Source organism: Acartia tonsa, chromosome 2, assembly GCF_053477335.1.
Source record: "Acartia tonsa isolate MP-2025a chromosome 2, ASM5347733v1, whole genome shotgun sequence".
Lineage (NCBI taxonomy): Eukaryota > Metazoa > Arthropoda > Copepoda > Calanoida > Acartiidae > Acartia > Acartia tonsa.
The window spans coordinates 30,635,362-30,659,012 of NC_137261.1; the positions used below are offsets into that span (position 1 = coordinate 30,635,362).

General features: G+C 30.6%; 1 protein-coding gene across 1 annotated transcript in view; it reads right to left on the reverse strand.

Annotated features, from left to right (window-relative positions):
* Positions 1 to 2,517: 2,517 nt before the first annotated feature.
* LOC145310023 (uncharacterized) overlaps positions 2,518 to 23,651 on the reverse strand; it is a 60,302-nt gene continuing 39,168 nt past the window's right edge. Inside the window, exons 3-4 of the mRNA XM_080150377.1 lie at positions 9,638 to 9,845; positions 2,518 to 6,090 (exon numbers count right to left, since the gene is read on the reverse strand). Coding sequence (XP_080006503.1) covers positions 5,930 to 6,090; positions 9,638 to 9,845 — 369 coding nt within the window. The 3' untranslated portion in view covers positions 2,518 to 5,929. The remainder of the gene's footprint in view (positions 6,091 to 9,637; positions 9,846 to 23,651) is intronic.

Consider the following 23,651-nt stretch of genomic DNA (forward strand, 5'->3'; position numbering starts at 1 on the left):
TATTTCATAATGTTTTAATGGGTTTGATAGTTCTATTATAATGAGCTATGTTGTTTTGACGAATAAGCCACCCAAAAAATGTTTATTCTCGGAGTAAACAGATTTGTAAATGTTTATTTCTGCCATTAGGAACTAGTAGAACTAGTAAATTTTTAGGTAAAGTAGTGGTTTATGTATATTGATTGTCATTTTGTGTTTACACCAGCCTAAAACTATTCAGTTGTATTTCTCTTTACACATATTTATATTTGCCTATTCTTCATCAATATACAACCCTTAGTACAGCAATTTTCAATAAATTTCTGTGCACAACCGCATATTAAATTTGAAGAATATTATAAGCAGGAAGGAAGGGGGCAATGAATTGTGTATTACACTAATCCCCAAAGTTTTTAATAACGTTTATTTATTAGTTTACTCAACAACTTTGGGAACTTTTAATTCATTTTTTATTTGTAGGATCATTTAGTTGAGTTTCAAAACGTTTTAACCAATAACCTATTCCTTTACCCATATTTTTGACGGACCTTAATTAAATATTTAGTTGACTCACGCTAGACGGCACGATATACTTTTATTAAAAACTATGGAGACAAACAATTTTTATGAGTGAAGCATCACTGCCAAGACTAGTATGTCTGTCTGCTGGTTGCACCAATTTCATCATGTGAATCATCTTCAAAAATTTCAGAAGCCAATTTCATTCTGCTGCTTAGTAAATCACTTGTCCTCTTAGGAAACACATCTCCCGTGAAACATTATAGATGTACAGAAAAAATTAACGTTGTACAGACAGACAAAGTGTGTTAAAGAGTAGATTTTCAACAATTAGGTATTGGTCGTCTATTTTTGATGTAAAGCACATTTTTCAAGTGGACCACAGTTGTGTAGATGCTCATTGAAGACAGAATTCCCTATGAAATAAAATTAACCACCAATCTTCAAAGTTGAGTAAAAAAGATCACCTTAAGAAATGTCTATGCTTTTAGAGCATTATAAATTGACTGATAAATCTAGTAAACAATATACTGGATGCACATTTCTCATGAGATCCTTATTAAAACTGCCGAAAAAATTACTTTTCCTAAATAGTGAAGCTTACGGATGGACATATCAAATTAAAGAAAAGCATCTTTACTAGAAATGGTAATAATATTTTAAGGTGTGTGGATTAACCCTCCGCATATGAACGCCATTTATTAATAATTACGAACGGATAAATCAAGGGATAGCTTTAAAAATAGCTGCGATGCTACAAAGAAAAAAGATTAATATCCAATTACTGTTAAAGGAATAGTTAAAAGAATTATGGGAGATTTAAATATAATTGGCGCTTTTTAATTAACTTTAACAAAGAATAATTAACTAAAACATATATAGAATAAAAGAGCATCTTTAAATTAACGAAAATAGTTCAAACCCATTAAATTTTTGTAGCAAAGTTTTTCTATAACTAGAATGTAACGATGTGTATTGTGTATAAACACCCAAATACGTTGGATGATAGGCTGATTCAGATTCCTATTTTGTACGGCACAAATTTGTATATTTTTGCTAAAATGTACTAAACTAGGGATAATATTTTTGTCCCAATATTTAGAGCGAAACTATTATACCACTTATACAAAAGTAGAGTATGTCCCTTTCTTATATTTATTAAAAGCGAAGCTTTTCTATAATTAGGGTCGGTCCGTCCGTCCGTCCGTCACGGATAGCTTTTTTCGTTAATTTAGACATGTTAGAATTGTCCTATCGATTTCAAATTTTGCATGGTGATTCCTTTAGTAGTTAGGTACGATTTAGAAAGCGTAGCAACTCTATAATCATAACCAATATGTCCTTACGTCCATTTTAAACATGTTGATTTTTTTACCTTTTTAAATAGCTTTTTTCGTTAATTTAGGCATGTTAGAATTGTCCTATCGATTTCTAATTTTACATGGTGATTCCTGTAATAGTTAGGTACGAGTTAGAAAGCGTAGCAACTCTATAATCATTACCAAAATGTCCGTACGTCCATTTTAAACATGTTGATTTTTTTACTTTTTTAACAACAAATTTGTATGTTACCTAATTATCCGTTTGGTCTGATTTTTGGTATACTGATTCCTGGGACAACAAAGTACAATATTATAAGCGAAGCAACTCTATAATCAAGTCCTAAAAATGTAAGTATGTCCATAATCATTATCCTGTATCAAGCAGTTTTTCAACAAATTTACTTACAATTTTGCTTTGACTCTTATACATTCGCATTCTGATTATTCAGTTCTGATATCATACAAGTGTTAATGTCCGTTTGTCCTACCGTTTCAGAGCTTCGCTTTTATGGATGTTGTCATCCTTGTTTATATATAGATTTTTGGGTTAGGTTTTTATAATCGAAATATAAGCTAGGGAAATTACAGCTTTGCTGTTAGTGATGTTATAATCGTTATTCTTTTACTGAAGCAATTTTTTTGTTAAGCAAATAACAAACTTAAGTCCTGTACAAAAACAAATTACAAAAAAATTAAATTTGGTTAACAAATTTTTATTATATAAATCAAGAACACATCTATTACATAAAATCATACAAAAAAATTAATTCATCTATATAAAAAAAACTTACATAAAAACAAACTAATGCCAAAAAACACTGAAATACAAATTACAATAAAAGATTAATATAAAAAATCACAGCCTCTTATTAATGTATTTAAAACATACATATTTTTAATGATAGTTCTACTTTTAAAAATTAATAATAAAAATGGTTTTATTATGAGTTGCGTTAGCCCAATTTTAACTCAATTAAGCAATTCCATTTCCATAAAAAAGGGATAAAATTAAATTTCCAGACACGGAACTTTTGAAACAAAATAATGATGGAAAAATCTGATTGCTTTGAAACCGAATAATTTGTTTATCATGAAAATATAATTATGAAAATGGATGCCTAATGGTTTAATCAATTTATCCGGAAGCCTGTCTATCTATACCATGGACACGGCTAGCAATTCTCACAAAATTTGTTGGTCAGAGTAAATTCTTAGTTTATTTCACATATCTGCCTTTTCTGTTCTAGAGTCGATACTAAAAAAACATTGACATCAAATGAAAACACAGTCTTTTTATTTTACTGAAAGTAAAAATATGTCTGTACTATTCTACTTCTTTTTATACTCTTCTCGATTCTAACCAAATGGTTTTTTGTGTACATTTATTAATTTTTGGGGGTATCAATTTAAAATTAGTTAATTGTTTTAAAACATTTAGTTTTTAATGATTATCTTTTGGGCCAAGGACAGATTTAAGTGTGTATCTATTTTTTTATTAAGATAAATAAAATGTATATATAAATTTTACATACTATATTGCATGCGACAAAAAAAAGTTTGTGACTGACATGTTTTTATATGATCTATCTTGTTTAAAATTCACATCGACATTATGACTAAAATAAAGAATTTGTACCCAGCCCATACCTTTGCTCATTGCCTTATTTATTTATAGTGCAATACAAAGTCCTTCATATCATACATGATATCTTATACGTGACTCTAAGAGACAGCTTTTGGAAATTAAACTTCATATTGATTTAAATTGATAACTCCTATAACCTTCGAATGTGCCTTTAAAACAGCTATTGAAAAAAAACGAAATATTTTGTCTTGTCAGTTTGATATTTGACTGTTTCTTTACTTCTTTATCTGTTACTATTCTACTGTATGATAGTATACTGTCATACTTTTGTGTTGTATCAATATAAGACTATGGTATTAATCTAATTTTGAGAATAGCGTTATATGGAAATATAAAAGGAATAACAAACTTTTATTTCGTTAAAATGTTCGTCTTATATATCTTATTTAATATAGAAATAAATAAATAAGAGGATAATTCCAAGAGCAACCAGTATTGGGTATCCCTCCCCACAACAGAAATATTTGTGGAAGGGGATGTTTCAAAAGAATGATCTTTAATTTCCTCTCCCGATTGCAAAACATGTATGTCTACATACTTTCTACAGTAGAGATTTAATAATTTGATTGGTGTAACCTCTATTCCAATTAATCTACTTCCTTTAATTGTCCCCACAGATCTTTTGAGATAAGACATTGGACGATAAATTGGTTAATCCCCCCGTTAAGATAGTTACTTAAAATATTGTCCAGAAGAAATAGTTTTTAAAAAGCTATAAAAACAGTTTAGATGGTATATGGATAGTTAAACCTCTCAGATTATATCACAGAACTCTAAATCTCATATTATAAGTGTGTATGTGTGTCTGTGCTTGGTTGATTACAAAAGATGGGTAGTCAAGTCATAATTTGTCATTTTTAAGGCTATTAAAAGTACATAAGCAAGTTCCTGAATATAACACTTAAGTTGCAATTATACAAAGTATTACATAAAGTAAAGGAGGCGAGATTGGACCATTTAAGTATCTTAAAATTAGTTGAAGTTATTTCTCACATCGTATTATAACCAGCTTTCCGTGGATATAAAAATGTACAATTTTAAGATAAAACCAGTTTTTTTAGCCCCGAGATGTAAAAGACACGTGCTAATAACCGTGAATATAATAAAACTGGTTTTAGTCTTATGATTTTACATTTTTGAATTCGTAGAAAACTGGATATAATACGAAGCTAGACATAATTTTCCACCGGATATTGATAGGTTTCGACCGAATACGGGGAAAAGTATCTAAAAATTTATAGCATAATATTCTTAAAAGAATATCGTAGAACATGATAGATTTTTTTTTTAAGCTGTAGTTGTTATTTAATATATAATTACTAATTTTCCCCCTAATTTTTGTCAACTAATTTAAATCTAAAAACATTTCCATGTTAATGACATAAAAACTAAAAGTTCCTAGTGAATGTCAGCACTCAATGTCAAATAAATCATAGAAATGTCTACTGTAAAGTCAAGGGGAAGTTGGTTACAACTTTTGTACTGTCAAGTACACAAAAAAATTGGCTTAATTTGAACACTTGATTTAACATATATATCGCTGAATTAAAATGTTCTTACGTACAAGTCTCTCCTGTTTCAATCTTAAATTCATAGGACAATTTTTTACAACTGTCGAATTTAAAAAAACAAAAATTGTTCTCAACATAAAATGAGACCTATTTATCCCTCTCCCACATTGCAATTTGGAGGATTTTTAGCAATCTTTTAGCAAGGATTTTCTATTGAAATATGATTTATATCATGCTTAATATACTTACGTAGATAGGGACATGTATTATAATAAGTAGAACAAGAGAAGGCACTTTTGGAAGTCAGATTACAGTTCCAATAAAAAAAATATGAATTGATTGAGGTGTTACAAATAAGAAATACCGCGGATAAGAAAATAAATAATTAAATTAGGAATTCATCCTATAATTATATCATATGATTTAGTATGGTTCCGAACCAGTTTTAATTCCGAATAAATGACTATTCTATTTATTTCTTATCAAGTTCGACTCTAACACTGAAAGATTCTTTTCTAAAAATGAATAATCCTAGCTTTGGAATATGGCAAAAAGGGCTTAACGCAAAAAAATGGTAATTTTAAAGACTAGTTTTTAGAGTTAGAATTTTATGTAATATTAAAAATTTAATTTAATTTTATATGTAGAAGCTATCAAATCACAATAATTAATCAATATAAAGATATAGAAAATGACTATTAAAAAATACATACTAAATAATGTATGTTTCATAGATAGATAGGTAGATGGATACTTAGTTTTTTCACTTTTGACTTGCTATTTTTTTTATGTTTTTTACAAGTTGATGTCTTTGAGGATTACTAATATTATCACTATTATAACCGTTTTAGGTCATTTGCTCATTGTTTTATCTTCGATCTGTTATCATTTTGTTAAGCTAAAGCTAAAGTTTATTTACTTTACGTAAATTTGGTTATTTATTAGGTCAACGGTTACAGCTTGTCGGTCCCGGTCAGCTTGACCACTTTCTTTGGCTCCCTACGGCCAATGGTGACCTGGATGGTGCCGACCTTGATCTCCTTGAAGATGCCGATGGCCTCCTGGTGGGTCAGTCCTGCTACAGATCTTCCGTTCACGGAAAATATCTCATCACCTGAAATAGATAAAAAGTTTTGATTCAAAGGTATGATAAAATAACAGTATACTGTAATACAATAATATCTGACCCACGATAATATAGTTCATGATGCGTCCACTAGCGGTCGGGAAGTGTTGAGTTCAAGTCTCAACCATACTAATTCATTGATATATAGTAGCAATGTATTCCCATTTGAAATAAGAACTTCCTGGTAAATGTTGTGTTCTTAAAAGGGTTGAAGAGAAAAAGTATAATATATAAGCATATATTATTATGATCAAACATTCAGATGAGAACAAAAATTACGCAAAAACATATGTGATTGTGCATTGCACGTTGCCTCAAATCTCAATGCTACAATGACATTAAAAAGACTATTGTTTTGGGTTGGAAAAAAAGGGGGGGTTGAGCATTTTTTTTTCTTCATATTTTCTGACATTGAACTCTGGCGTCCTGTTTGTTTAATTATTACGCTTTCATTGCATCACTGGGGGTATCACTGCAAAAAAACACCAACGCAAATTTATGATTAAACGAGGTCACATTTCAGTTATATTAGGTATATCTATCTAATGTAATAATAGTATTCAGGCAATTACTACATATTGTACTGATATTGAATATGCGGTATGAGGTACGTGTTATTAATTTATATGTATATATCTACTTGAAAAAAAAATGATGGGGGGGGGGATTTAAAATAAAAACAAATCTGATTTTTTTTTACAGTATCAAGAAGTTCTATTTTATTTATGCAAACTCAAGTTATAAAATCACACAATAGGGCTGTGGTACCCAATTCTAGCAGGGGATGATAAGAATTTTTATAAACACAGTCTCTCATGCGTTGGCTTTAACACGTTGGATTCATTTGATTGGTTGGTAAATGTCCAGATTTTACATTAACTGATTAGATTACAGAAGGAATTAATTAATCATAATTGGGTGTGCAGTTTATTGACAATTGTCTTATCCCTTAAATTTATAGGAGGAAAAGTTGTTGTTCTAATAATTATATTATGTTATTCTGTTGAAAAAAAGCATTTAAAGAAAAGAGTAAGATCCGCACTGCTGTATGCAACACCCAAAAATCATATTTACCCTTTGTCCCTAAATTTTCCACAAAAAAAAACATCTAGGAAAGGAAAGGAGAAAGAAATGGGAAAAGTAAAATAGGAGAAAGATAGAAAGAGAGAGAAAAAGAGATCAAATGTCAAAGAAAAACACATTAATTTTAGAAATTAAAAAGTTGTTTAGTTGCAATTTTAGAAATGATTATTGCTTTGTGTTTAGGAAATTTTAACCTTTTTTGTCATTTTGAGTCTTTTAGTAAAAATAAGCATTTTCAAAAAAGCTAGAACGTTCAGACAAAGGCTAAACTTTCATGAGTTGTGTATTTGTTTGATGTTACTTTACCATATTTACTGAAATTGGAATTTTTTACTGAGATCTTTATCCTTCCTGTTCTATTAATTTTATTTAAAATATGTAAATATTCAATTTTTCTTTAAAAATTCCATTAAACCACGCAATTTTCACACAATTACATAAGGGAGAAAATTTTAAAGTTTTGAAAAGAAAATTTTGTAAAAATCATAATAACAATGTTTAAAATGCAATTGAAAACAATCAGAAAAATAATTTTTTTGTTATAAAAAATACAAATTTCGATGGGATATAGGCAAAATCAATTTTTTTTTATCTCTTATCGTTGAACGAATTTGGGATTCCTTTATAATTTAGATTGCTACATTACAGGTTTTGAACTATCTTGAAGTGGGTAAGATTAAAAATTATCAATCACTACCTCTTTCACATTCCCTGGAAGCAATGGGCACAGCCATTAGTAAAAAAAAAGTATTTTATAGTAATTCAATTAATTACATTTGCCTACACTCTATCTCTGATATCATTAAATAGCATAAAAGAGTAAGTATTTAAATAAAAGAAAATATTCTCATAATTTAATACATAACTCGGATTGTTTAATAAATTCATAAAAATGCAGCAAGAAAATTAAACAATTAAAATTTCTTACTTTTTTCCACAATTTAATTTACAAGAATTATCCCTCAACTGTAATACTTACTGAGTTGTTTACATATTATGCCAAATTGTCAAAGGTATCAAATTATAAAAAAATGTAAAGGAGAAAAACAATTTCATTAGAGGAATATTTGCGGATCAAAAAGACTCAGATTATGCAAATGCGACGCTCTTAAACTGTTGCATTTACTAAATATTACTAATTATCGTTTCAAAAATCTTTGCCAAAAATTTCACTTGACCGTGGTGGTCAAATATCTATAGGAATAGGACAATAGAAGATAAATTAATCATATCAATAATCACTAATTCTTATATAAAATAGTCTGTATAATTTATGTTTTATAAATACATAAAGTTTGTATTGAAGTATTTTGGCCATGGATAAAAAGTGTTGATATTTAAATCATCCTGTTAGTTTACAACTTTTTATGGTGATGAGTCTTATAACGATAAAGCATGCTAAGGAATATCTTTACCTATCACTTTAAAAGTTAAAAGGTATTACTGTCTTTGTAAATATAAACATTTTAAGCAATTTAAAGAAATTAATGGCAAATATTTAAATAAGAAAAGCAATAATTGTTCTTTTTCTGGCTTCTTGAGCTTCGCTGTTTTGGATGTAGTCAACCTAGTTATTATTTCTATACATATGTAGATGAACTGAAATTAGTTTCCGAATGTGAACACATTTTCCTAGGTGTTTCCCAATCCTATCTCAATATTTGCTACTAGCTAAAAAAACCTTCAAACTTCAAAAAAAAAAAAAAAATTTGAATGTATTAACGATTTATACATTATACATTCAAAGTTTTAATTTTTCAAATTTTGATTTTTTTTTTGGAAGTTTGAAGGTTTTTTAGCTAGTAGCAAATATTGAGATAGGATTGGGAAACACCTAGGAAAATGTGTTCACATTCGGAAACTAATTTCAGTTCACCACATATGTATGATGTATATACAAGGATACCAAGTTTATATACATGTATTTTACTATACTGTGTTGCTATCAATGAATTCATTCTTGTAATAAACAGTATCTAATAATAAGAAACATGCCAACAACATTAAAAACTCCGTTACTTATATACACAATTAAGAAAGGAGGGTGGAGCCACTAAGAAATATTTTTCAATTATTTTAATTAGACTACGGAATAAACAATTATTGGTACACGACAGATATAGATTAGTAGTGATTTGAGTAAATCAAGGATGACAACATTCATAAAAGTGAACATCAATGTTCCAAACTGTCTAACAATTGTAAATTAACAAAAAGAAAAGGAATATTAATTGATATATATAACTACGTCGTTAAACTGCTTACAATATTGAAAGCATAAATACTTTGTAAAATTTAACGGGTAATGATCGCAGAGATTTTATGCTTTTAGCAATGCCCAAATCTAACAGGAATCCCCATAAAAGGTTTGAAATCAATTTGAAGGGTTCTAACCATAAACGAAAGGACTGAACACCCTAAAAGTAAAAAAAGTTCAAATAATTAAAATTACCTTCTTTTAGTAAACCATTAGCTTGGCCTGTGGGAAAGATACTCTTCACGTAGATCCCAATGCTTCCTTTGGGGGAGTCCTTACCACCCACCACGGTGAAGCCCAGGGACCTGTTGCCAGGCCCCTTCTCGAAGCTGATGTTCTTGATGGAATATCCACCCTGGTTTCTGCGCCGGGGTAGGGTGCAGAATTTTGAATTGTCTTCGCTCTGAAAAAGGAAAATTACATTATATATAAATAATTCATGTTCGGAAACACGTCTGTTCTGAGCGGTACACAAAAATCTTGCTGAAGTTCTATTTTTTCTTCATTATTTTCTAAGTATGCCATAAAATTTGTTATTTCTTAAGCGCATTTAAAAAAATAAACTCCTTTTTTTAGCTTAATGTTGCTGCGAAACAAATTTTTCTTAATTTAACAGCTAATGCCTTTTTAGATGCTTATTACATTGATTAATACTTTTAAGGATACCCAACATCGATAATATTTTTTTTGGTCATGAATTACAAAAAATATTAATGTCTTATTGTGTTGCTTTAAAATGGACGATTCGGATAAAGGATTTTTAAGTGATCTTAAAATTTAGATTTTCTTTACAACATAAATGAAAGTTTTTCTCATTTCCAACTGTTTTTTATTTCATAAATTCAGAAGGATCCATTTTTTGAATGAATAACCTAAAGTTTTAGCAACCTATATAAATTATCTCTTAATTTGCTGAAACAATATTCATAAATTGAACCAGATGTAAAAAAGGCCGTTTCCTCAGTTATTAAAGCATTTAGAAAAACTTCATTTTTTCAAATCCTAAGTTATTAATGTGCTGTTATGATAGATTCATAGAAATCTTTAGGATCCTTCTGAAGAGAGTGATTTCTGTCATCTTAATAAAGAATAATCAGGGAAAAAAGAAATGGTGGTAACAAAAATAAAGCTGGAATGCTCGAAAATAATCAAATGTATAAGTATTACCAGGAAGCTTTATAAATCCTTATTGCATTTCTCCTTTAGAAAAGTCTTAAGATTTACTCGAAGCGTGTATGTACAATATGGAAAATTTCATAATGCTTCAATAACTTCTTCCTCACAAATTTTAATCATTTCTAAAAATTGTCTATTCCTTTAGCCCTTTTTAAAAATGCATATTTTTAGATGATATAATAATACTACAAGCCAAATGTTCATTATGAAAATGCTTTGATAACACGGAGAAAACAGAAAAGAATAGCACATTTTTTTTCTTATAAAAGTATTTTCAATTATAAGTAGTAATTGGATGAGTTGTTTATGCTAAAAATCATAGAGCCAGACCTTTATAAAAGGTACCATGACACAAACTGTGTACAATCAACATGTGCATTGTCCTTACTGAGCATGGTAATAAGTTGCGCAAAGGCATTCCTCATTCCTTAATCCTTATACTAAAGTAACAGGATGTCTGTGTGTGTCTGTGTGTCTGTGTGTCTGTGTATCTGTGTGTCTGTACCAAAGGATCTCGCTAACCGCTGAACCGATTGGGTTCTCCTTAACAGGGTAGATTGTCATATTTCACAGGAAGGTTTTTAACTATTTTGGGGGAGGGTACCACCACCCTCCCAAGAGAAATCACAATAAAATCGAGAAAGAAATTGAAATATTTCCGCCGCATAGTGTCGCTAGCGTAGTGTCGCTAGCGTAGTCTCGCTAGCGTAGTCGTGCTGCGTAGACGCATGAATTTAACAATTGATAACATAGACAAGACAAGTTATTTCTTAAATTAGATATTTAAAATAAAAAAAAAACATTTAAAGGCCACTAGAGGCCTCTAGGGGCGTAGCCGCTAGTTATAGATATTGCGCCCCTGACATAGTAGCAGTATGACGCGTTCTTGGCCTAGATTCGACACTTTATTTGCATTAATCTATGGTTCTAAAAGTCCAGATGCAAAGATGTATAAAAATTGATCAAATTTAAGATTATCTACCTATCTCAAATCTTTAAAATATAGCTTTAAAAAACAAGTAATAAATAATCTTATATGTATATCATTTTTTTTACAGTAATTAAGCTTAAAATCCATATAAATCATAATATGTTTAAGTAAGCCAATTTAAGGGAAAAGTAAAGATATTTTTAAAAATTCAATTTAGCCCAATAATTATTGTTCTTTTTGGCCACACCACTGAATATAAGCTAATATTTTTACGTCCACCCTGTGCGATAAAGATTAATGCAATAAAATGCATTGGCGAACACGCCTTTTGGGGCTTTCAACTCCTCTAAAAACAGTTAATAACAGAACATAATGAGACTAAAAATAGCAGGTATTATAATGTTACTGTAGGATAAACTATTCCAAACCCAAAATTTTTTGAATTGCAAGAAATATTTACTAAAAGTTTATAAATCAATACTAAATCTAAGAAAGGAAACATAATTACTTTTCAAAAGAAGAAATATAAATGGTTATGCTTCAAATATGTGAGTGTATGAGTTTATACATGGTATGTATATTCGGTTGAATATCATTTATTATTTTACTCTTTAGAAAAAAATCTTCAAGAAAAATAGGCTTTTGAAGTGACAATTTAATTTATATTCTATCAGATATTAAAAGAACTCACAAATTATAAAGAAGCTAAATGAAATAAGAAGACTGCATAAGTTAGTAACAGGCAAAGACTGCGGTTTCCCTCAAAATGCCTATTCGAGCAAAGAAAGCCCAACCCCCCTTATTTAAAATAAATTAAATCTATAAATTGAGGAAAAGAAGCAGAAATACCAAATAATAAGTATAAGATTCTAATTGTAAGAAAAGCTTTCATTTTGTTGTGTACCTTATTTGTTTTTTTTATAAAAAAAAGTTACTGTTATTTTAATTTTGACTTCCAAAGAAATTTCTGGGATTTCTATAAACATTAAACGACAATATCCTCTATTGCATCAAGTGGATAAAAGCTAACAACATAATTTAGAAAAGAAATTTTTAAAATCTACAAATAAATTATAAGATTTCAATCTTTTCTGACATAGTCAACTACTATGCATTAAATTAATAGGTTTGGGAAAGGGGGGTACATTTTGAACACTTACAAAGTTTTTGGGAAATTGACATTTAAAAGCTAATGCTTGGTAGGCCTTTTCTATTTTTCCTAGGGATTTTAACTCTAGCAAGTCATAAACAATCACGTGGAGGGATGGGTTAACTAAAAAATAAAGAGTTAAACGAACTTAGCAGACAAACTGGAAGTATTTTATTTCTAGAACAGATACTCTATATGAAGATTATACCGGCTTAAAGACCTAAGTTAACCACATTTATGTAAAATAACAATTATTTTCTTGTTTATTGACGGAATTTTACTTGAATTTATATTTTATACTTTTTGTGTTTTAGAATGTTTAGCCATGTTCCTGTCCTGTTAACGTTGTTTGTTTTAAATAAGAAAGCGGAGTAAAGCTCTTCAATTATTAACAAACTCCAAAAACTATAATAATCAAAGCAACTACATTGAAAGGTTATGCCATCGACAAAAAATTAAGGTTTTTTGGCCCTAAGCAGATAATATTCTAAAAATGATTCTTCTCCAAAATATTTCATTAACGTGTTCTGTCATAGAATAGCTTTAGAGCTAAAATAATTTGAAATAATTTTTCATTAATGTTTAGAATCACGAAGTAAATAATAATATTAATTAATATGATTAAGATTTGATCTAAGGGTGTTGTCATCCTTGTTTACAGTTTGTTTGTTATAAGTCATGATCTTTAAGTCCCTGTGACAAATTTGAACTGGGTTTCTTCTTTAGAAATCTAATTTTTCCTGGAAAGCAAAACTAAAGGGCAACAATACAGTAGCATTTTCATTATTTTTAAAAAATTTTAGCTTAGCAATAACAAAACAACAATTTTTTTAAAAGCGAAGCTTTTTTATACTTAGGGTCGGTCCGTCCGTCAGAGATAGATAGCTTTTATTCGTTAATTTAGGCATGTTAGAATTGTCCTATCGATTTCAAACTTTGCATGGTGATTCCTGTAGTAGTTAGGTACGATTTAGAAAGCGTAGCAACTCTATAATCATTACCAGAATGTCCGTACGTCCATTTTAAACAAGTTGATTTTTCTACTTTTTTAACAACAAATTTTTATGTGATCTAATTATCCGTTTGATCTGATTTTTGGTATATTGATTCCTGGGACAACAAAGAACAATATTCTAAGCGAAGCAACTCTATAATCAAGTCCTAAAAAATGTAAGTATGTCCATAAACATTATCCTGTATCAAGCAGTTTTTCAACAAATTTACTTACAATCTTGCTTTGACTCTTATACTTGTATATTCTGATTATTCAGTTCAGACACTAAACAAATGTTAATGTCCGTTTGTCCGACCGTTTCAGTGCTTCGCTTTTATGGATGTTGTCATCCTTGTTTAACGTAGGTTTTGACAGGTAGCGTCAAAAATCGCTTAAACTTGCGTTCTAAAAGGGCTAAAAAAAACTCTACAATTTTGTATGTAGTTTTTTATATCAATTTATGATCCTTTTCTAATGAGGACAATTCATAAGCTAAAAACATTCTGATGAGGATCTTCTCAACCATAAAAACAAGGATGACAACAACCAATCTTTAAAATGATGCATTTATGATTATTTTAGTAAAAAGTTTTTTATCCCTATTTGTTCAGTTTTTAATAGCGGCTGCGTTCATTTCATCCAGTGGCTCTGTATTTGAAGGAATTTGGAGGATAGGGAAATGTAACTAAAAACATCCAAAAACTAAATTTCCAAAATAAATATCATATAGGTAACTAATCACCCTAAAATGTAAAACTCAAACAATCAGTGTTTAAAAAAATATTAACGTAACATAGAAACAAAAATTATAATAGGATATAAAGGCCGACGGACGTAACACTTTTAGAGTAGATGCCAAAACGTCGAAATATATTTTTGTGTGAGTGCGCATTTTGTGTGTGTTTGTGTATGTGTGTGTATGTGCATGAAAGTTTATGTGCGTTGTGATAATGGGCGAAAATTTACAGCTCATAAGGTGGCTTATGAACGACCTTTTGACTCTTCAAAGGACAAGATAAGTTTACTATAAGGGTAAAAAATAAACTGCTTTTGGTGACAACTCTAGAGGTCTCTAGGTAAATTTAGAAAGGAGGAGAGGAAGATGTAGCACCTTAAATTTATTTCTAAATGGAGATTTTTTGGTGACGGGTTATTTTTTTAGGGAGGTACCCTTTCCAAAATATTCTTAAATCTTCCCTGGATCCATAAGAAGTTTCAACTGTGAAGGAGAACAATATCAGTTTATCGGTTAGCAAGATCCTTCACAACACACAGACACCATTTTACTTTTATATAAGGTTAACTGGACAAAACATCATATAATACAAAGCGATATATAAAGAAATTATAAGTGATTTTATTTTCCAACTTTTCAGTATCAAACTATTGCTTTATACACTCTGCTTTTACTCTTCTTTAAACGTTAATAGTTCGATATTTAAATATTCTTAATTCATTAATGTTAACATAATTTTAAAGTCAATTCTTAAAAGTTATCTATCAGATTTGACAAAATTGTATCAAAGAAGAGTAAGAGATAATTAAATATTAAGTTTCTCTTTGAAATACACATTTCCAAAAGAAAACTTTTAAGAATCAGACTAGATGTAGAATTTCTATGACATGATTTTAAAGGATTAAGCACATACATAACTCATTTCTATAATCTCAACCAAAAATGACATTAATTTTCTTAAAACCTTTTTATCTAATATTTTTAGCTTTAATATGGATTTTAAGGAATATAACTTTTATTTATAATTCTTAGTACATATTATTGTTTCTTCATTTTTAAAAGTTTAGTTGCTCAATTATTATGCTTGTTTGTTCGAATGTCTGTTTGCTGTGCTTCGCTTATGGATGGTTTAATCCTTGTTTTCCACAAAACCGACCCATTGATACTAAAAGGATCGAAAACAAATTTAAGATTTCTTCTGCAAATAAAATGATCATATTGAGTTTTATAGTAAAATAGTAAGATGTTTAATAGGAAGGAAAAAATAGTAATAATGTCACTTTTAAAAACAAACAGTACAGTACAAATCTTTATAAAAATTCTTGCGACCAAAATTATTAGGTGTCATTTCTTGATTGGGCAATAAGCCAAGCTCAACATTTTTTTTAGTATTAAAAGGACAGTTCGATAATTTTATTTTTTGTAGAATAGAAGAAATACATTTTAACCTACAAACAGTTAAAGAGAACCTTCAAGTGCTTTATTACAGTATGATTTTTCAAAAAAAGTAAAATAAAACGAATTCATTCGGAAATATCAAAAAAAGTGGGATGTTTACGTGTGTCCCATTATGGGGATTTGACAAGCAAAATTATGGGTGGGTTGGAGGGGAAAGTTAAGAGAAATTAACCCTTCAGCTATTAGTAAATCATAACAGAAGTCTGAATTAAGTTTTAGGCTATATACTGAATTTTTGTCAAATGTTTAATTATACAATAATTTCTTTAAAAGAATCTTTTAAAGGGTGGCTCTTATTAAATCCAATTTGTAGTCGTAACTTTTGTATGTAAATTAAAAGAATTTTTTTTTGATTTTAATTTTTTCAATGGGGTATCAAATATCTTGTCTGTATGATGTTTTAAAACAATAAGCTTTGAAATTTTAAAATTCAAAGACACGCTTTAGATATCATATTCTTGATTTTATTATATTTTTAAAGATTAGAAACTTAAAAATAATTTACTTTACTAGGAAAAGAATGCGATTTTTAAAGCGTCTCTATATAATAATGAACGCTAACAATATTATTTTATTAATCCTTAGTTATCAAAGACTTTACATAAGTTAGGTAAAGTTAATGCAAGCGAATTTTTAATGAAAACATTTTTAGCTGATTTTTAGGGATAATAAAATGAGCTATATAACGAAAATGACATAATTAGGAATTTATTAGCAGTAGGAACTTACAAAATTTTCCTTTTTAATTATATCTTTACATTAACATCATATTTATTTTTCCAATGATGGTCCCTTCCCTTGCCCAGAGAAAAAATACAAAATACAGACAAGCGACAAACTCAAATTATCATAGAAATTTAACCATCAAGGAATATTTCAAATCAGGTGGGAAATTCCCCGTAAAATTCTTAACCCTTATTTACTTATTACTTTACAGTAGTAAGGTTTTTTGTCTGCTCATTGAGATTTCGCAACTTCACCGATTGAAACCTTCATTTCAGACAAGCTTCATGCTTGTAGGGGATGGTTTTAGGCTATTTTACTGCCAACACTCCTCTAGTTGTTACAGTAGTTTTAGAAAAATTATTATTTTCTAAATTAAAGTAATAATTATTTCTGAAGGAAATTATCTCAGAAACTTTTATACATAGCTAGAGAGGTTTTAGGCTATTCTCCTTCAACCCACAACCTTCCCTCTCAGATACAAAGACCCTACAGACATGGAAAAGCAACAAGTATGAAAAGATCAGAATGATAAATAGAATACTGAAAAGTGTTATTGAATCATTTGAAGGAGAATTTTAAAAAGAATCATATTCGGAAACCTCTTAGAGACCTCTCTCTGGCTTTTTTTATTAAACAAAAGCAAAGAAATAAAAGTTGTTAATTTGCCTATTTTTCAACTTTAATTTTAATACACCTTGATAAATCACCGTCATTACAATATGAAGGGTACAATTACTTTGAAAAATTTTTCTAATCACACACATACACATAAACACACACACACATACATACATACATACACATAAACACACACACACATACACATAAACACACACACACATACATACATACATACACATAAACACACACACACACACACATACACATAAACACACACACACGTAAATTTATAACAAGAGCAAGCAAGAGCATTTGTTACATGTGAGCGAAAATTACAAATGGTTTCAATAACATCATTGGTTGATTTTTTTGGTCACAGAATATTTTTAGGCATTTTCAAATAAAAAGCTTTATTATATGAGTATAAGACTGACGTGAAAATGACATTTGAACACCATGTCGATAATGTTTCAGCCACGACAACTTTATTTCTATGTGATATAGTCGACACAGGATACTTGCAAATAAATTATTTGATTATTAACATGAAATTAAGCAAGGATGTTGAAATTTAGGAGAAATTGGTGTAATTACCCCAACTCACTAGCTTATCCGCATATGTGTGCATTTAAAACAGCTAATTTAATTATGATTTGCTTAGTTAAAACTTAGCTATATTAAACCGAAGAATAGTGAAATGACGATAATGGTCACTTTGATTTCATAACATATTGTCATTTCAACAGACGTTTGAATTTTCCTATTATGTACATTGTATAGTAGTAGGGTTTTTATGTCTGTAGCGAAGGATTTCGCTAACCACTGAGCCAATATGATTCTCCTTTACAATGAAGCTTATCAAAGGTCCTTGGATGGTTTTAAGCTATCCTTTTTTTATAAGTATGTCTGGATATGGTTTTAGACTTTTTTTCTGCCCTTCCATATCCCTTCGAATAAAGAGCCCCTAGTATAATCATACATATAATATTCAAACATGTATATCAGCCTGGATCATCTGTAAATTTTTACATGATTGTAATTTAACCTCAAGACATGCAGATAATGTTTAGGATTGTAATTGAGTTTTTCATGTCAGAGGGTATGGGGTCAAGTTGGGGGGTAATTACACCCCGCGTAATTTCTAAGGATGACTTTCAAGGTGGTATAGTCCCCCCTGAAATTCCCATATTTGGTAGTTGTCCTTAATGTTAATACCACAAACCAAGACTTAGTTTCTTAAAGTAGGAAAAAGCTGAATTTAACATACCTACAAAAAGAAAAAAAAATATTAGAAATAATAGAATATAATTACAAAACTAGAACAATTCTATCGTACGTAAAAAGAACAATAAACCGTAAAACAGGGATCAATGAAAAGCTTAAAGCATACCTACTAAAGTTGTTGAGTTACTGCTTAGAGAAACCCTAATTTTTTAACTTTTATTATAAGCTTCCTGATTGTAACCCATTGTAGATGACTTTCGGGATTTATGTCAATTAGCACAAAGGGTTTAAATAGTTTCAAGGTTGCATTACCACACACAGGGGTATAAATTTTGAAATAAATAATAGATGATAAGCTTTTAATTCTAGAGGCATTGCGTTGACATACAATTTCAATTATTAATGTCGACTTTAGTGGCCATGGGTGATATCTATTACAAACAAAATAAGAATTTGTACAATGTTTAAGTCGCAATTATAACTAAAACTATGGCCAGCTAGGTTGGGACATTGGACTGTAAATTATACTGATCGAAATATTTTTTATACTCGTTCTGCTATACACTAGCTTAAAATTTTTAGAGATATATATAAAATCTAGATTGGGTTGTACAAACTAGCAGTTTCCTATTAAAATTACTATCAGAAAATTATTTTTAGGAAACTCTTGGCTGTTCCTATAAAAAGTTTAAATCCCTTTCATAGGCGTCCAAGGGGGGGGGGGTAATGGGGCGATTACCCCTCCCCCCAAACGAATTTTTTTTCATTTTACCCCCCCCATTTAAAATTTACCCCTACCCTGGGGGTGCCGTAGGCACCCCCATCCATTTAGGAGGGGGTATTTACCCCCCCCAAACAATTTTGGGGGGGTAAATACCCCCCCCAAAATAGAAAATCTCTAACAAAAAAAATTTTTGCGCGCTTCGCGCGCATTTTTAATACTAAATTTTTGATAAAATTTAACTTACCCCCCCAAAAAATTTTACCCCGGGGGTAAATTTTGGGGGGGGTAAACAAATTTTACCCCTGCCAGCAGATTTCAGGGGGGGTAATTACCCCCCCCAAGCAAATTTTACCCCCGGGGTAAAAATTTTGGGGGGGGTAAAAAAAATTTGCGGCGCGCTTCGCGCGCCATTTTACCCCCCCAAAACCGAATTACCCCCCCCTTAAAAAAATTTTACCCCCCCCAAAATAAAAAGCTTGGACGCCCCTGATCCCTTTATATCACTTTCACCAAAGTAAATTATTTTAAGCGGCTGATTCTTTATAAATAATCTTGTATGTTTGTCCGTCTGTATTTTTATGTTTTTTTTATCTGCTTGTTTTATTACAGAAATGAATGAATGAACGTTGAAATGGGAAAAAATCATCTGGTCTCTGTAAACTTTTTGTTTAATTATTTAAGTTTATTATAATGAATAGTGTTATGTCGATATTATGTCAGCAATGACTACTTTCATATAATTCTATTTTATTCTTTACAGCCATGAATATAGAAATAAGCGGGAGAGGTTATAAACTTTCGTTGTTTTTTCCCATCGAAACAAACTAAAAAAAACTCAATCTAATAATTAACACCAAATAATGAAGTAATAAAAAAGCTTTTATCCTAAACGGTAAAACTTAATAAACTATTGTTTAAATAACTTAAAATTATATCATAAACAATGCCTTTCTAATTCCATAAAAGCTTATTCTAACAAGGATTGCAATATCCATAAGTTTTTTATTTTAAAATATAGTTTATTAATTTTTTTATTGTTTAAAGCTTATTTTATGTCTGCTATCTCTGCACCAATTGTGTTCTCTATTTTAGTGAAGCTTTACATATTTAGAAGTAAAAGTTTTAGGCTATTTTTTTAGTTTAAATCTTGGAATGGTTTTAGGCTAATTTTGTAATGTCAACCTTCCCCCCCCCCCCCCTAATTTCAAATTCAGGCTCTATTAATTTAACAATTGGAAATGTATTGATCATTACCGACAAAGTGAAGTATAGAGTCGCTACGCTACTAAAAGCCAATCAGGATAGAGCAACAAAAAATGTTTGAAATTAATTTGTATCTGTATGCTAAAACACAACAATATATGTTCATATAAAATAGATAGATAGATAATTTTTATTTTACATAGATAGATATATAAGTTGATAATACAAGGAACTAGTCATTTTTCTTTACATTAAAACACACCACACACACATATATCTGTTTGTTAGACTGTCCCAATACTTATATTTTTTGTCAATGTTAAATATGGTCATATTTAAAGTTTAATAAAAACATAAAAATGAAATGTAGGAGTATAGTAAATTTAAGGATTTTTAAAAAATCATTTAAAATATTAAGTAGTAAGAACTTAAAATTTTAAAAATATATTAATTTAGATAACATAACAGGCAGTTTTTTTCTTTTATTTTCTGTAATTCTGATACCCCTAGAGGCTCGGCTCTGGGGACAGTTGAAAGTAGTTCTAAAAACTCAAAAGGTCTCAAATTAAACCAATACATCAAACACAAATTAAACGAAACTGAAAAGAGACTTTTGGTCCCCGCTAATATGCATGTATTTACATATATTGTGTATGCGTTTTTTGACCGTTAGAATTAATGGAAAAAATTCAATGGCAGCAGAATTTTTTTGGTAAGAACTTGGCAACTAATACTGTCATAAAAAATTCAGGAGGTGCCACAAAACATTTATTTATCTTTTAATATGTCCTGTGTATTATTAGATGCCAGACTGAATTCTGGTCACTTCCCCCAGTTCAGGGGGTTTGGGTGGGGCTAACAATCCCTCCCTAGAAAAAACCTGCTTATGTTCAACCCGCACAAAGTAATGACCAATTTAACTTTGGGCTCGGGAACGAAGTAGAGGTTGGAAACAACAATATGATGTTTGGCTGGGAAACCGCTAACGGACCAGTCAGGCGGATGATTCTGAATTCCCGCAGACCAGCAAAAATTTGCACCTGGAATGTTCGGACAATGTTTCAGTCAGGCCAGACAGAAAACATTTGCCGAGAAATGCTAAAAGCCAAGGTTGACATCCTGGCTATCACCGAATCAAGGTGGATAAACAATGGAGAGTTTAAACATCATTCTGGCTTGAAAATACTATACTCAGGTCATATGAATGAGGATCTAGGCCATAATCAAGGGGTGGCTCTTATGCTGACCAAGCAAGCAGAGCAGGCCATGATCAGTTGGCAACCCCATGGTCCTAGAATTATGGAGGCTTATTTCAAATCCTCAGTTAAAAACATCAAACTGAGAATTATAGTAGCATATGCTCCTACAGAACAAGCAAATACAGAGGTCAAAAACGAATTTTATGACCAGCTTGACTCTGTATTTAAAAATGGTCATAAAGAAAAGGATCTGACCATGCTCCTAGGAGATTTCAATGCTCAAGTGGGGAGTAATAATGAGAATTTAGAAGAAGTTATGGGCAGATATGGCCTAGGCTTAAGTAATGGCAAGGAAAATGACAATGGTGATAGACTTGTAAGTTTTTGTACTGAAAACAAACTTGTCATTGGTGGAACCATCTTTAAACACAAAAAGATTCATACTGCCACCTGGAGATCACCAGATCAAAGAACCTTTAACCAGATAGACCACATATGTATATCTAGACGCTTTAAAGGTTCTCTCCTTGATGTCAGGGTTGAAAGAGGACCTGATGTTAATTCAGACCATTATCTTCTATCTTCTAAAGTTCGGCTTAGATTTAAAAAGCAGGACACAAAGCCTAACCCCAGGAAGAAATATAATTTAACAACCCTCCAAAACTCTGAAAAGTTGCAAGAGTTTAAGCTCACTCTAAAGAATAGATTTGAGTTGCTGACTCTTCAAGAGGAAGATGGAGTGGAAGATATTTGGCAAGGTATCAAAAAAGTTTATAATGATACCAGCCAAGAAAAATTAGGTTTCAAAAAGGCTAACCAAAAGCCGTGGATCACTCAAAGATCCATTGATCTCATGGATCAAAGAAGAGAGGTAAGACAAAAGACACTCTCTAGAAACTCTCCAGAAGATAAAGACCTGTATAAGAGGCTCAGCAGGGAAATCCAAAAAAGTGTCAGAATTGACAAAAAAGAACACTTGGAAAACCTTGCCTTGCAAGCAGAAAATGCTGCTAATCAAAATAGAATGAAAGATGTCTATGAGATTACTAAGAGCATTGCAGGCAAAGTACACAAATCAGGATCACACATCAGGGATAAGGATGGTTCACTCCTTAAAACTGATGAGGATATTCTAAATAGATGGGCAGAACATTTCACTGAACTGCTGAATCTTCCAGTTCCAGAGGAAGAAACTGAGATTCCACCCTCAGATGCACTTGACATTGACTGTCGAGCGCCAAATCTATTGGAAATCAAAGAGGCCATTAAAAGTTTGAAAAATAACAAGGCCGCAGGACCTGATAACATCCCAGCTGAGGTCATGAAAGCAGACCTAGACACATCTGCTGAGGCATTCCTACCTTTGATCACTAAGATATGGAATGATGAGTTATGCCCAGAGGACTGGAAAAATGGACATATCTCAATACTGGCCAAAAAAGGAGACTTGACCCAATGTGGAAACTACAGAGGGATAATGCTTCTTTCAGTACCTGGCCGTATCCTTAGTAAGATTCTTCTTAATAGAATAAAGAAGAAGGTTAATGAAAAGCTAAGACCTAATCAGGCTGGATTTAGACCAAACCGTTCCACTATTGATCAGATAACCTCTCTAAGAATCATCATAGAGCAATCCAAGGAATGGAACTCTGAGCTTTTTGTAAACTTTATTGACTACAAAAAAGCATTTGATTCTTTAGACAGGAAATCACTCTGGAAAATCTGCCGACACTATGGCATTCCAGAAAAGATAATCAATATCATTAAAGCTATCTATCATAAAGGAGGTGGAAATGTTATGTATAAAGGTAAACTATCAACCTTTTTTGAGATTGTAACAGGTGTCAGACAAGGATGCCTTCTCTCTCCCTTCCTTTTCCTCCTTGCCATTGACTGGATCATGAAGAACTGTGAAAGCAATGATGGCATTCGCTGGCAGTTATTTGGCAATCCCAAATTTTTGGGAGATCTGGACTTTGCTGATGATATTGCTTTGTTAATAAGCAATAGAAGTCAAATGCAAAGAAGGACTAACATGATAGCTGAAACTTCCAAGAAAGTTGGACT